Here is a 15,475-nt window from a genome sequence, read left to right as displayed (position 1 = left end):
AATGTGGACATTTGGATTGTAAGTGTGGCCGGTGGGTATATGAGGATAGATGCTGTGCATAAGACAGAGAAAGCATGCTCGGTGCACATGCCCAAATGTGGCTAGATGATGTTCAGTCTGCAGGCAACTTGCAAGTGGGAGGGGGAGAGCAAGTGAATGAGAGGCCTGATTCATGCGTTGCTGCACTGCTACAGGGACTGCTGCCCAGTTGCTTCTTCACACAATGCTCTGCTAACATCTGTATGACAGCACCATGGGGCGAGGCAAGGGTCCTAGAGGAGGGCAATGCTAGTACAGGAAGCAGCATAGAAAGGAAGCACAAAGGAGAGTGCCCGGTTGTGAATCTGGCCAGAGCAAATGAGCTTTGGGTACCCCATGTGTGTTTATAGCAAGGATGGGGAGCCTGTGGCCCTCCAGATGTCTTTGAACTACATCTCCCTGACCATTGGTCAGGCTGACGGAGGCTGAGGGGAATTGGAGTCCAAAAACAGCTGGAGGGCCATAGGCTTCCCAACCCTGGTGTGAAGTAAAAGTAGTGAGTAGAGTGCGGCTGGCCCTGTGTGAGTGAACACATATGGAGCCTGGGTGCTGTGCATGCAAAGTGAAGAGCTAGCAAGTGTACGTAGATCATAGTGTGTGTGAGAGGATGGGAAATGAAAGGTATGCACATCAGATGAAAAGAGCAGCTGAACAGAGGATATGTGGGAAACGTATTTTTGAGATCCCATCCCTGGGATTTGGGGCTGTTCCCCAATGAAAGACAAAACTATATTCCTCTATGGTACATCAGAACACAAGAATCCACTTTAGCCGTAGATCCCCTTTAGAAATCTTACCCTCTCAGCCCCAAATCCCTTAAGTCCTTCCTAAAAAGAAATATCAGAGAAGATGCCAAATGGTATTTAGCTCTTTTAATACTGCACCTAAAGCAGCACTGACTGGCATTGCATTAACCCTGCTGCAGCAGTTCTGGTTTTAGGGCAACAAAATAAGCTCTTCCGTCAATAGAAGTCTGAGTCTTTCACTTTATCAATTCACCTTCCATCGGAAAGGAAAGAAATGAGACTGGAGGCTCAGTTCCTAGCTGTAAGATAGGAATAACTTTTATCTCTAGGCAGGAAGTCCTGAATGCTCCAAGACCAGAATAGAGCCTAGCAATAGATAAAGTAGCTGAGAATGCTCTTATGACAAAGAGTTTGTTTTTTTTAAAAAAAGTTTGCCAGGGAGGGGACAGAGGGACTTAGTTTCCACGTGTGGAAGAATGGTTTGAGCAAAGCCTCATTGGGAACATATAATAGGAGAGTCTCAGAATTCAGTATTCATTCATATAATAGGATATAGGAGGGCAAAGGAGGGTGGTGCCTTCTTGTCCATCAGAGGAAAGACACCCAAAGTTGTTGAGTTGGCATTCCCAGTACCAGAAAGAAAAGAACCTGGATTCATCCACCTGAATGTGATTGGAGATGTACGAGACAAAAGTGTGAGTTTCAAGGTGCTGGACCTGGCCTTTCTGACACAATATTTTATCCTTCTGCACAATGGCTTCAATGAACAGCAATTCATGTCCATAGGTGTGTGTCTAGAGAGTAGGAAGACACAAGCTACTGTGCCAGGCTACTGCTTAAACTTGTGTGAGGCTCTGTGCCTGAACAACTTGGCACAGTTTGACCAGACCATTAACTGGGGCAGCAAGAGCCATCACACTGAACCAGGCTCTGGAGAAGGAGTTTTTCTCTCACTGTTCTTCCCCCTCCCATATTTTACTGTGGAGCAGAGGAAAGAACAGCCCCTCATCCATGCTGCAAAGAATTACTAGCCCTATCCATGTAGTAGAGAAAGCCAGGGTTTGGTCACATCAGCTGATGGCAGATGTTGCTGATGCACGTTTCACCCAAAGATGATTTGTACCTGCACCCCTACTACCCCACTGGGTGTTCATAGACAGCGGTGTGGCAATGGATAAGTTGAAGAATTGGCAGGGATGACCAGAAGATTATACGGCCACCAGTGGGAGGAAGGCTGGCAGAAAATAAAACAGGCACTTTAAAATATTGGTTTGCGGAAGAAGTGCCAGGTAGATCATTTTTGTGAGGGGGAAGGCAAAGAACCAGCACTTCTCAATCAGCGGAAGGTCACAGCTGCATGTTACAAAGGACGCTTAAGATCCTTTGAGGAGTGACAGTTGGGAAGACTCTCCAGAATGGCAGAATGTATCTGTAGGCTGTCCCACAAGACACTGTTTTAAGATCCTCTTTCCCCACCCTTAGAAAAAAGCTGGGAACTACTTCACCCGGCATTAACAGGTCATGGTGGGGCATGATCCTGCCTGCCAGAAAAGTCATCCAACTATGTGCAGATAGGTTCATGGAAACCCTTTCCCCACCCTGGTCCATAGGAGGTATCAGAGTGGGAGAGTCTGTGTTGATGCCTGGACATCCTCAGCTTCTCCGTCTGCCCGCTGGTGATGCACGTGGACTGAGCAGGTCCCCACATGCCAAAAATCCACCGCAAAGAGGCCAAAGAGCAGAAACAGGTCCATGGCCAGAGCCCATTCACAGTAGGCTGCCTCAGAATCCAGTCTCAAATAAAAGAGGACAACCGCTGGGATGAAAGGAGTCAAGGAGAAGGAAGCCAGCTGGCGTGTCTGTTAATCCCAAAATAGATCTAAGCTGCACACACACATTTAAATGACATCCCCCACTTCAAAGAATCCTGGGAACTGTAGCTTGCCCCTTACAGAGCTACAATTCCTGGCATGCTTAACAAACTACAGTTCCCAGGATTCTTTGGGTGTGTGTGTATAGTAATGTGCTCTAAATGTATGGTGTGTATGCAACCTTAGGCAGGCCTAGGAAGTGTCCAAGGCTGGCTCCAGTTTTTTTGGAGCTGGGGGGAGGGCTCTTGAACAAGATGCATGCAGTAGGCCGCAGCCTCCTCATTGCCATGTCTGCCACTTGACAGGGATGAAGCTGGCAAGTGAGTGGCGATGACAGCAGCAGCTAATGTTCCTCGTTTGCCCGTCCCCTTTGGGCCAGCAAGAGGGTGAACAAATAGGCAGAAACAGAGCTAATGAACTGTTGCCAGTAGTGCCTCTCCACACACACACCCGTGCCAGGGCTGGCCCTGGTTGGTGTCCAACCATGCCAACTCCTAGCTTCTGGGTTGTCCAGGCTCCTAATGAATATTCAGTAATTTTTTAATTCTTTGGGACCACTTGACGCCAGGCTCTAAGGTTTTAAATATATCTCCCCCCCCCTCCAGTTCCACTGAGGCTAAACAGCAGCTTGCGGCAACAAATAAGTGCAGTTTCACCTCTGTTCTGTGTCCTCCAACTCCCACATCAACTAGACCTGAGCTTCATTATGTTAATACTAAAAATACAACTCAATCCTGATCCTTCACTTTCTTAGAAGCCCTTCCTTCTCTCCCCACCACCACCACTCTGCTCCGCTCTAAACTAACAGCCTCCCCATCTCCATCTTTATGATGCCTTATTCAGGATACTGGCAATGAGGAAGGCAGAGCCACAGAAGCTGAGGGAGAATCTGAGGGGCCCAATCCACAGTCCTCCATGTCTTGGCTTCACTCGCTCGGTCAGAAACGTTTGGACCCAGAAATAAAGGATGCCCACCACAAAAGCCAAGAAGGCCCCAAAGAGATGGGTTTCCAGCTGGTTATATTGCTGTAGGGGGAAGAGAACAGAACAGATCAACAGAGCAATCCCACCCCATCCCACTCAGTGTTTAAATTACTGGTGGGAGTGCGAAATAGCAGGGTCTTTAGTGAAATCCACAAGCCCTGACTCCTGACTTTCCTCAGTGTTAGCTAAATAATCCCCCTCATTTTATGACAGGCTTGTCTATCTATCTCTGTCCTCCCCCTGCAGCGTTTTACCTGGAAATTGCCCACAAGAGATGACCCAAAGGCACAAAGCAGGCCTAGAACAAGCCCAGCTAGATTTAAGCGGGAGTGGCAGCCATAATCCTGCACCTGTTGGTACTTCAGAAAGCAGATCACCGCGCCTGGAAGAGATACCACACTAAGTTCACTCAGTTAAATTACTGAGCCTGATAAGACCCATGTTTTCATTTGCTAAAATACATTCTCAGGTAAAAAGGGCTATGGAGGTTGCAGCTGTGTTTGAACAGGGATATATATACTCAACTCTGATACTTCAAAAAGTGGGAATTAGACAAAGGCTTTGATTTTTTTTAAAAGAGCAAGTTTCTAGTCCATGAGATGGGAGAATAGAAGTTAAGTCAGCAAAATTTCAGGTTGTCTGGAGGCATAATTCTTCCTCCCCATGACAAGCAGAAGAGGAAAAGTATGCAAGTGCAAGGAATTTACACAATTTATACAGCTTGCAGAATTTAGCTTTGATTTTCTATGGAAGTTGAGGTTGCCCTAAAGCCTCTAGCTTTCGGTAACAATGCGTGCCACACAAACCTTGAATGTGAAAAGGGTTTTGAAAAGCCCTACATTTACCTGGATGCTGATTTCAGTTGGAAAAACAGAAGTGCAGCTAGTTTGAATGCAAGAAATGTCTACTCTGTGCATTTAACACAAGGGGCTCTTGGATGTCCCTAATAGCCACAGGAATAATCAATAGTAACAAAAGGAGACCCAATACTGGAACCCACCAGGGGAAAGGGCAAATGGTGCTTCCAGCGGAAACATCAGCAACAGAGTGCAAGTATAAATTCAGTCCCAGTAGCCTTCTGAGCCAGACCATGCCAGTTCAGAGGTAGCAGCATCCATTCCTGGTCACCCCATCTTAAAAAAAAAAGGTATTGTAGAAATGCAAAAGGTGCAGAAAGAGGGCAAGCAAAAGGATCTGGATGGATGAACTGCAGCACCTTCCCTATGAATAAAGGAATAAAGCATTGAAGGCTTTTTAGTTTTATATATATCAGTGGCACCTGGTGGTCCCATGTCAGTGGGGCAGTGGAATCCGCTCCAGCTATTAGTCTGAACTTTCAAGGAGCTTTCAGCACCTTTGAGAGCTCCTTGAAAGTTCAGACTAAAACCCAGAATGGATTCCACTGCTGTAATTATAGAAGTCAGCAAAAATTACGCATTGTGTGGAGAAAGACAGTTATTTGTCCTGTCTCAATAATATTAGCATCAAAGGACCCTGAGTTCCATTGATTGGCAGCTGGACTCAGAGAAGGAATTACTTTTTCCACACATAATGAAGTTGCACAGTTTATGGAATTCATTGCTCACATGGGTTGGCCACAGGTTTGGATGGCTTTAAAGGCAAATAAGAAATTTATGGAGGGATAAGTCAAAATTTATGGACTACTGGCCATGATAGATTAATGGAATCTCAATCCTCACAGGCAGCATACCTTTGAAATACATGTTGCTCTGGGATAAACAATAAGGAAAGGCTATTACCTTCATGGCCTGACTATGGATTTCCTGCAGGTATCTGATTAGCTATGGTTGGAAGCAAAGGGTTGTATTCAACCAAGTCCTACTCAGAGTAGACCCACTGAAATTAATGAACCTAAGTTAGTGATGTCTGTTAATATCAGTGGGTCTACTCTGAGCAGGACTAGCATTGAATATCACCCAAAATTGCTGGACTAGGTGAATCTGTGGTGTATTTATCTAACATAACTCAAGAGTTAGGGATGATGGAAAGATCTGTCAGTTTCGGTTCTCTCAGTTTCTCATTTTTTCAGTCCTAAATTCAGTTCTGCAGCAGTTTGCAGTTTTTTTAAAAAATCCTCAGCATATTAGTGCGAATTTCTCCTAATAAACACATTTGTGCATGCATTAGTTTTGCCTAATGAGCACATTTTTGCAAACAATTTCTCCTAATATAAGGCTTTTTTGTATGTTATCTTTACTACTATATTCATTCGTATGCACATTTCCCCCCAATATATACATTTTTGTAAGCATTGTTTGGTTAGAGAACTGCATTACAAAATTTAGATAAATGCAGATTTCAAAGAAGGTTGTGTTTTGTTGCTCATATTCTTTTGGAAAATGCAAATTTGACAGATTCGGTTTTAAATGCAATCACATTTCCCCCCCATCCCTGCTCAGAGTAGGCCCACTGAAATTTATGGCCATGACTAAGATCCATTACATTAAATGGGTCTACTCGGAGTAAAAATTAGTTGACTACAACCCTTGATCTGGTCCAGCAGGGCTTCCCTTTAAGGCTGCATACACACCATACATTTAAAGCCCATAACTCCCCCCAGAGAATCCTGGGAACTGTTGTTTGTTACGGGTGCTGGGAACTGTAGCTCTGTGAGGAGTAAACTACAGTGCCCAGGATTATCTGGGGAAAGCCATATGCTTTAAATATATGTATTGTGCAGGCAGCCCAAGTATAAAGCAATGCACATTGAGGCAAAAAAAATCCTAGCCACACTATGTTTAGGGTCTGAGCTGGCAATGACTGACCAGGAAAGAGATCTTGGGGTCATGATGGATAACTTGATGAAGACGTCGACCCAGCTGTGAAAAAAAAAGGCGAATTCCGTGTTAGGGAACATTAGGAAAGGAACTGAAAATAAAACTGCCAATATCATAATACTGTTATAGAAGTCTATGGAATGACTGACCACACATGGAATATACTACTATGTATAAGTCTGGTTGCCTCACCTGAAGGAGGATATTGCAGACCTGGAAATGGATAAGGACAACCAAGATCATCAAGGGGTGGAGCAACTCCTCTATGGGGACGGTTGATGGCAGCTCCATACTCTCATATCAAAGGTGGAATGTCTCATCTGAATACCTGTTGCTGGGGAACATGAGCGGGGAAAGTACTGTTGCACTCATGCCCTGCTTTTGGGCTTCCCATAGCCATCTGGTTGGCCACTGTAGGGAATGGAAGTCGGATTAGATGGGCCGGATCTAGCAGGACTCTTCTTATGCTTTTATGTGAAGAGCTCAAAATATACTTCAGCAGCTGCAGTGCTTAAAAGCAGCTGACTGCGCACTACATACATGGTGCCATACAGTCCAATCCTACGTATATTTACTCAGAAGGAAGCCCCACTTTACTTAGGACTGTGATCCTGGGCACATAAAGTGCTCATGTGCCTGCATGAGACAAAATACATTAAGCCCCGCCTCCTCCTCAGAGATTAAATGCCTAGAAATGGAAACTGAACCTTGAAGAACAACTCCTCTAACAGGTCATAAGAAGAGCCCTGCAGGATCAGAGAGAAGATTCACATAGTCCAGCCTCCCGTTCCCACTGTGGACACCAAGATGCCGATGGGAAGGCCACAAGCAGGACATCAGTCCGCTCTCCACTTGCAATTCACAGCAACTGGCATTCAGACGCACACTGCCTCTGACCGTGGAAGCAGAATGTACCCATTGATAACTATCCTCCCTGCATTGGTCTCGTCCTCTTTTAAAGCCATCTAAGTTGATGGCCATCACTGCTTCTTGTGGGGGCAAGTTCCAGTGTTTAACTATGCACTGTGAAATGAAGTCCTCTCTTTTGTCTGTCCAGAATCTTTCAATGTGCAGATTCACTGGATGACCCCAGGTTCCAGAGGGAAGAAAATATCCCTCTATCCACTTTCTCTATCATATCTCTCCCCTTTACTTGCTTTGTTCCTAAACTAAAAAGCCTCAAAGTCTGTGACCTTTCCTAGTAAAACAGTTGCCATCTCCTCCTCCTCCTTTTCTACACCTTTCCCAGGTCAACAAATATTTTGTCTGAGGGGCATATTCCCAAGTGTGGTTGCAGCACAGATTTGTATAAAGGCCGTATGGCACTGGCAGTTTTCTTTTCAGTCCCTTTCCTAATGATCCCTAACATGGAATTCTTCTCCGCTCCCTCCCACCCAGCTGCACAGACATCCTCGCAGGGCAGCCTCCAAGGGCAAAAACATGGACAGTTGTTGACCAGAGATAAGAAAGAAAACAGGAGTGAGGAACAAACGTTTGGCCCCTGAGACTCTCCCCAGACACACCCCTCACCAGCCTTGCTTTGTACCCTCCTTGCGTGTTTTTGCCTGGCTAGAACGTGCCCTGGAACTCGGATACTACCTCTTGCTTGTCAGGATGGAGAGCACGGCTAGAATGTAGCCTATCGTACAAAGGTAAAATTTACATTAATTGCTCCACTTGCTCTTGCCTCTAGTTACACCCATCACTGACATGTGGCCCCTGGAAGGCTGCCCAGAAGGGAACGTGGCCCTTCAGCTGAAAAGGGTTCTCCACCCCCATACTGAAAAGCCAGGACTCTCCCTGATAAATGCAGACAGAGGCATATGGCAACAACAGGGTAAAGACGACAATGAGAGACTGGGCTTACCTAAAAAAGCTCCTAGATTAAGAACTTGACCAAAGAGGCAGCTCTGGGGTGGGTAGGAGCCACACGTGCTGAAGGGAGACAAGTTTGGAAATTTCATGCAGACTGGAACCAAATTTAGAAGGTGGCCCCTTAGATCCCCCCTTCTGCTTTCCTTCCATCAGTTATAAGGAATCCAACATACAAAAACAACCCTAGTTCATTAGTCTTCTTCAGTTAGTGGAGAGAGACCCACCACTGGATCATGGCCTTATCCAAGGTAGGTTGTAACAACTGCCCTTTCACCATCCATATACCCCACAAGTGGGGAGCCTCCAACCTGCAGGCCAATCTTGGCCTGCCAGGAGGTCCAATTTGGTCTACGAGGGTATTTCTCCAAACCAAGCCCATCTGTCCATCAGCTGACATCACTGGTTGACATCAGCTGATGGGCGGGTGTGGTGTTCAGTCCTGGTGGGAGCTGCTTCTGCAGTAGATTCCCGACAGAGACCCCTGCAAAGAGCAGGACTGAATCCTCCGCTCATCAGCTGGCAATCAGAGAGTTCAATCTTGCTTAGTGCTGCTTTGTCAATGCGTTCTCTGCAGTCATCTGGCATCATCATGACATCAGATGATTGACAGGTGGGGCAAAGTTGGTGTGGCAGGGTGGGGGAAAACAAAGATCTGGTTCACTGCTCCAAAAAGGGTTCCCGCTCCACATATATAGGGTAAAAAAGAAGAAGTGGGTCTTCAAATGCTTGTTTGGGCTAAAAGTGAGTCCTGGGTCTGAAACATTGGAAGTCAACTGCCGGGTGGTCTAGTCAGGCCTGCATGAGGCCAGATTCCAGGCCTCCTCCTCAGGCCTGACCAAGATCTTCTGCTGGTGGAGGTGCAGGACAAGATGGACCCCCCTCCCCATTTCACACAGAAACCATGCTGACTAGGGCTCATGGGGCTGTAGATCAAAATATCTGGAGGGCACTGGGTTGGTGAAGGTTGGCCTCTTCTATAAGACTCCAAAAGGTTCTGCTCAGTAACCTGACTTCCTGAAGAGAAGGACCCTGTTGAAGTTGATCTGAACAGGGGCTTCTTCTTTTTGGGAGGGGGTGGTGGAAGGGTTTCTAAGAAATCCACTCAATCCATACCTGATATATGGAAAAGCTTCTGTGATGTTTACAGAGCCATTTGCCACCGCCATGGCATACCTGAAGGGAAAAAAGGAATCCCATGAAACAGGTGGAGTTGCCAAACCAAAGCTCGTTTTTATTATTGCTAATAAACTTAAATAGTACTGTTTCACATACTGCTCACACACACCACACACACCACACACACCACACACACCACACACACCACACACACCACACACACCACACACACCACACACACCACACACCCACCGCGGTCTCAGACTTGCTATTTTCAAGTGGGATTCAATCACATACTGACAAGTTCAGGTCATGCAGTTATCATTGATTGGGAGGTCTTGTGCAACAAACCAGCTTTTCCGAAAGATCAGACTTTTTGCGGTAAGGAAAGTGATAGCAAACTGCAGTGGAAAGTGCAGGATAACACTTGCTTTGACACAAGTGTCACCTAACCTCCCTGCAAACAATCAGAATGACTGCTCGTTAAATAGCCAACACCATCTAATCTCCCTGAAAACAAATCAAATGCTCAAATCAAAATCAAAAATAAATGCTCAATAGTGGTCATTTTGGAAGCACCCCAATGCAGAGGTTGTAGGACTAGTTTCCTTGCCAAGAGAGAATCCTGGATACTTGTGGGTCATTGTTGTTTAACTATACAAAACAGCAGGCATGGGGGAAGAGAAGACAAGTATAGAACTAGCCTTCAAACATCAGGCAGTCAAGATAAGGCCAAAGACCTGCAATGCCTTATTAGAAGTTAAAGGCAGCTCACCCTAGCCGGGCCTTTCCAGATTTTGTCCTATGGCACAAAGCAAGCTTGGAAGATTACTTTTAAAAAGTAATAAATTACAGTTACATGGCCCCCCAAAAGTAGAAATTACCGTTACAATTACAATTGCTCTGAAAGTAACTGATTGCTTTACTTTTACTCAAAAGTAATTGCTACAATTGCATTTTAGTTACTTTAAAAAAACACAATTGCCTACAAAGTGCTGGCCTTGGCTGCTGCACATCTAAGTAGCCGAAAACAACATTAAAAATAAGCACACACACAGAGAGGGTAGTAGAATGTTTTTTTTTATCCATAAGATTAACAGAATGGCATAACAGAATCTCACATCCCCTCACCCTACCCCCAGCAATGATGATACCCCAACACACATATTTGTGTGTGTGTGTGTGTGTGTGTATACATATATATATATTGCCTCCAGCTCTTTTCTCCTTCCACTCCTGTCAATTTTTAAACAATTGTTTTCTCCACCCCATCCTGCTCTCCACCTTCTCCCTCATTGCCTCCTAAGCACCCACAGAGCATGAAGGAAGAACAGCACTACACAGAAACCCAATTTGAAGCACATGAGTTTTATTCACAAATCAGAGGAGCAGAAGAATTCCCCTACCCCAAGTAATGCGCAAAAGTAATGCTGGAAACATTACAATTACTCCTCAAAAGTAATGAAGTTACTACTTGTTCTATTACCAGCAAAATGTAATGAAGTTACCCACTAGTTACTCAAAAAAGTAATAAATTACAAGTAATTCGTTACTTGTAACTAGTTACTTCCAAGCTCCGGTCACAAAGGACTGGAGCTGCCAAAATAACACATGCATATCATATGAAACAGAGCAAATTGGTGCCATTTGTTATGATTTAAAAACAGCAACACCACAGAATTCTATATCCTTTGCATAAGGGGGACCAAGCTGGCTAGCAAAGGGCTACCAAAGTGCATGCACATGCATACACACACACACATACATGCATAGACACACACACATACATGCATACATGCACCCACCTGGTTTCATATCGCTATAAGGTTGCCAAATTTAAAAAAAGAAAAGAAAAAATGAGCAAGTTCTTGTCCCTTTAAAACAGAGATTTGGTACAACAGATATCAGCAAAGGAAGCTTCTCCTATGGGTCTAATTCTAAACACAACCACCTGCCAATTGCTGCAGAACAAACACTGTTAAAGGGGTCAGTTCAGAGTTGGCAAGTCCCCTTTTCCACTAGGAATTTGACCTCCAGGGGAAACCTTTGCTAGACTGTAATTAACTTGTGTTGCTAGAAGAACACAGGAAAGCTGCCAAAACCAGGCCAGACTATCTATCTAGCCCAGCATTGGAGACTTTGACTGGCTGCCTCTCCAGAATCACAGGCAAGAAGTGGTCATTCCCATCACCTGATCCTTTTAGCTGAAAATGCCCACAATTGAACAAAGAATCTTCTACATGCAAAACTGGTACCCTCCCACTGAGCAACAGTCCTTCCCTGCTACCATGCTGATTCCCAATCTGAATTGACATATCCCCATTTACTGATACAGCTCAGCTGGTCTTGGGCTTAAGCCATGAGCCCCCCACCCCCACCTGGGAGTCAACCCATTTAATTTCATTTATTATTACTCACACAACCCAGAAGCCGACAGTACCCCACACAGCTAGGAGCACAGGAAGCAGAGCCCAGAGCCACATGGTGGCAGAAGACCTGAAGATGAAAAAGATAAGGAAATCATCAAGCGCAGCCAGGTGAGCCACAGTTCCTGGGTTCTTTGGGGGACAGGGTGAGATACAGCTGAAGTGAGCCTGGGAAAAATGCCAGCTCTCTGGGATCTAGGGCCCTATTGTGACTTGATGGAGCAGACAGACTAGCTCTTAGAACCTTTGGGGTTTGAAGAAATGGGCAAGGCAGGACTCCTGGATTCTTTGGCTAGGCTCAGGGACTAGACAATTGCAAAATACTGCTAAGTTCTGGGGGTCTCATTGCTTGTCTCCAGAAAGTTCCTGCCTTGCTCTATGCTACAGGAATTAAAAGCACCACCACCGCAAGGGAGATTTCTGCAAACTGTATACTTACGAACTTCCCTTGCCACACCTATCACTCAGCCACCATCCGGCATGGCTGAGCTCCTGCCAGTAATCAAAGCAAAAGTTTTTAAAGCAAAAGGCCATGCAGAGTGGGGTGTGTGTGTCCTAAAATCTGGGTAAGCCTCTAGCTACATCAGCACTTGGGAACTGGTATGTTCCTGGCTACAAATTATACCATGTGGGAACTGGGAAAGCCAGGGGATCCGTGTGGAACTTTGGAACAGGGGATCTAGAAATCAGGGTTTCTGGATTCTATTTCTCTTTTGAATCTGCAGAGCTTTGGAATATTGAGGGTTTCCTTACCCTGGGATTATCGGCTAGCTGTGTCCTTTTCCCCCTGTCCAGGGACAAGCCTTTTTTTCCAGCAGATGGAAAGCATAGTGTGCCAGGGCACCTTCTTATAAAGAACCTGCCCCGGCTTTGGCTCTTGGGAGTGGGCAAAGGGCATTGTGATGGTGCTATTAGTGTGGGACTTTTGTCCCCCAGGAGGACTGTTCCATGGCCACATAAAAGGAACTTTGCGCAAAAGAGGTGTGTGTGTGTGCCATGGTTCATCAGTGTGGCGTGTTGCATTCTAACAGAAAACTAGGATTACTGGATTCTTTGCAAGGGGTCCCTCCAGACTAGTTTGTTTGGGTTTTTTGCAGGTATATTCTGCAGTCACTGACATGGTAATAGTGCCTTAGAGGTGGAGTTGTACTGGACTGCCCACACACCATTCTCTCTTTTGTTGTTGTTGTTCTCTGATGCTTCTTCATTGTTATTTCTCTGATTTGGCCATCTGGTGGGGCACTCATGTTATAGTGCAACAACAGTGTGTGTGTGGGGGGGACCAACTGCAATATTTGTTATAGGATCGAAGTTATGGGACATGCACCAGTTGGAAACAAAGCAGTATGTCCGCCCCAAAACTTTTGCAGGCCCAGACAGTATTGAAAGAGGGGTTGTGTATAACTGTCCTCAAGCCACCATGAGTGCAACTCCTCATGAACGTACAATAAAAAAAGAATGCCTGGAGGGACCTGAGGAGATTTCGAGAGCAGTGTTGGGGGCGTTGGGAGGTAAGATTCCTGGATTCTGCTGCAGGTAAGTGGCATCCAAGAGTCAGGGGCAGGGAAGGTGCCAGCACTCAGGAGCCAGAATCACAGCAGCATTTCCACAGAGAAATTCTGGAGTCTTGAAATAAGAGACATTATCTAGGTTTGATGTAATGTCTGGAGCCTCCAAACCTAGAGGGTGCCAAAATCAAAATCGGAGATGATCCTTTAAATCTCTCAGTGCAGCAGGAGACAACAGCTGACGCAGCTCCTCCTGCCTGTTTCCTGCCATCCATTCTGCTTCCTGTGTGACATGGGGGGTAACCTGTACATCCCATCTCCAGATGTTGTTTGATTCCAACTCCCATCAGCCCCAAACAGCAAGGCCAACCGTCAGGGATTATGGGAGTTGTAGTCCACCAACATCTGAAGGGCCCTGTGTTAGCTACCCCTGGTTTAGAGGTTTTATTTTATGCTGCCTGAAAGCCATAATAGGCTTGCAAATTGGTCCCTGCTTTTCCATATAGCATAAGACCAGAAAGAGAAAGAAAGGGAAATCTGATGTCTGTTCCTATGTTGTGTGTGTGTGAGGGGGGGACAGGGGGCTATTTAGTGGTGCTGAAGCCCTCGAGTTTGTTTCCTGTGAATGCCTTATTTTTGACTTCACAGGTAAGTAGAACAGCCAGGTGCTAAAGGGGCCTGGTCTCCTGCACCTAGTAAAAGTGGCATAGAAGAGGAACTATGAGCAAGTGTAGGTTGTCCTGCAATTCTCTCATCTATTCAACTGATAAAAGCTACAAGAGGGCTGGCCCCTTTGGCGCCAGGCCACCCTAAGGGGAAGGGTGTGTTGACAAAGCACAAAACAAGCAACTCGGGCAGGGGTGTTCTTCCTACTACAGAATGGCAACTTTAGTCCAACTCTGAAAGGGGCATGGCTGGAATAACAGCCTTTCCTCTGCCCAGTGGAGGCTGGTCTGTTTGGCCAAAAGGGGCCCTGCCCTGCCCTGCCATCTCTGCTGTCTTTTCGGCACCTTTGGAAGACTTTCCTCTGTCAACAAGCCTTTTAGGTTGAGACCTATCCCAGTCTGCGTCTGTGTTAGAATTGCTTATGTTTTTTAATAATGTTTTAACCCCTTTTTAAAGTTGTTTTTTTTAAAAAAAATGTTTTTAACACTGTTTTGTTTTAATGTATTTTAAGATCTGTTTTTATGAAGTTTTAAAGTGTTTTTAGGGCTTTGTTTGCTGCCCTGGGCTCCTGCTAGGAGGAAGGGTGGGATACAAATAAATAAATAAATAAACAAACAAACCTCTGTCTGCCCTTAGTCAGCTCCCGCCTGCCTGCCTGCTTTCTTACTTACAACGTGCTCAGGGGGCGGCCATGCCTCTCAGCTTCCTCCCTGTAGCCTCAATGCTGCTTTTATAGAATTCAAGAGGGAGGAGAATGGGAACGAAATCTGAAATCCGTCGGCTCTGCCTGTGATTGGCTCCGGCTCCACCTACGGTTGGGCTCTTTACATTCGGCCCTACCAGTCCCAGTGGGAACCATCTGCCACTGACTCTGGCTGATGGCAAAAGAGGTTCACCATGGCTTACCCCACTGCCTTTTAAAAATAAAATGGCAGAAGACACAAGAAACAAATGCCATCTAAAAATATCTTACGGCAGGCAATGTTGCCAAAAAGGGCGACAGAGGCTGCAGCTTTAAGAGCTCCACTTGAGTAGCAAGGTCGGCCCTGCCATTAGATACAGTAAGGCAATTGCCTCATATGGTAGATGCTTGGGGGGGCATAGCCCTGACAACCCAGTCCCAGCCATTTCTCCTAAGCCCTGTGGCTATCCCCCTCTATTGGCGATCAGAGCTGTTTGGCACAGCCCTGCCATACAGCCCCTGAAGCCCCTATTTGTCTCAGAGAGTGACAGTTCCCAGAGTTCTCAGGGAAGGATAGTCTGTTAAACCACTCTGATAAATGTAGCTCTGTAAGGAGAACCGGAGTCTCCTAACAGCTCTCAGCTCCTTTCACAAACTACACTTCCCAGGATTCTTTGGGGAAGTGAAATAAAAATATAGTGTGAATGTGGCCATAGCGATGTCTGCCAACCTGGATAGCTTTAAAAGAGGGTTGAAGAAATTCA

The 15,475-nt window shown here is 45.8% G+C and overlaps 1 protein-coding gene across 6 annotated transcripts; it reads right to left on the bottom strand.

Moving 5' to 3' along the window:
* Window positions 1–40: 40 nt before the first annotated feature.
* Window positions 41–14,734, bottom strand: TMEM150B (transmembrane protein 150B). 6 transcript variants are annotated; one of them, XM_061590118.1, is made up of 7 exons: window positions 14,650–14,734; window positions 11,848–11,925; window positions 9,427–9,486; window positions 8,306–8,373; window positions 3,895–4,022; window positions 3,505–3,682; window positions 41–2,601 (listed from the first exon to the last, which is right to left on the bottom strand). In XM_061590118.1, exons 2-7 carry the CDS (start codon window positions 11,910–11,912, stop codon window positions 2,402–2,404), a joined length of 699 nt encoding a protein of 232 aa, XP_061446102.1. In that variant the 5' UTR covers window positions 11,913–11,925; window positions 14,650–14,734; the 3' UTR covers window positions 41–2,401. The 6 variants fall into 6 exon arrangements, with proteins under 6 accessions (XP_061446102.1, XP_061446104.1, XP_061446103.1 ...); XM_061590120.1 differs by lacking the exon at window positions 14,650–14,734 and adding an exon at window positions 12,609–12,627; XM_061590119.1 differs by lacking the exon at window positions 14,650–14,734 and adding an exon at window positions 12,295–12,344.
* Window positions 14,735–15,475: the final 741 nt, after the last annotated feature.

Source organism: Rhineura floridana, chromosome 11 (genome assembly GCF_030035675.1).
Source record: "Rhineura floridana isolate rRhiFlo1 chromosome 11, rRhiFlo1.hap2, whole genome shotgun sequence".
Lineage (NCBI taxonomy): Eukaryota > Metazoa > Chordata > Lepidosauria > Squamata > Rhineuridae > Rhineura > Rhineura floridana.
This window is presented reverse-complemented; position numbering and strand designations above follow the sequence as displayed.

Excerpts from the sequence above, each read along its gene's own strand:
- TMEM150B (XM_061590118.1), bottom strand. The coding sequence starts at position 11,912 with ATGTGGCTCTGGGCTCTGCTTCCTGTGCTCCTAGCTGTGTGGGGTACT. Across the intron at positions 4,023-8,305 it reads TAATCTAGGAGCTTTTTTAG|GCGCGGTGATCTGCTTTCTG; the intron begins GTAAGCCCAGTC and ends TATCTCTTCCAG. Across the intron at positions 3,683-3,894 it reads CTCTTGTGGGCAATTTCCAG|CAATATAACCAGCTGGAAAC; the intron begins GTAAAACGCTGC and ends TTCCCCCTACAG.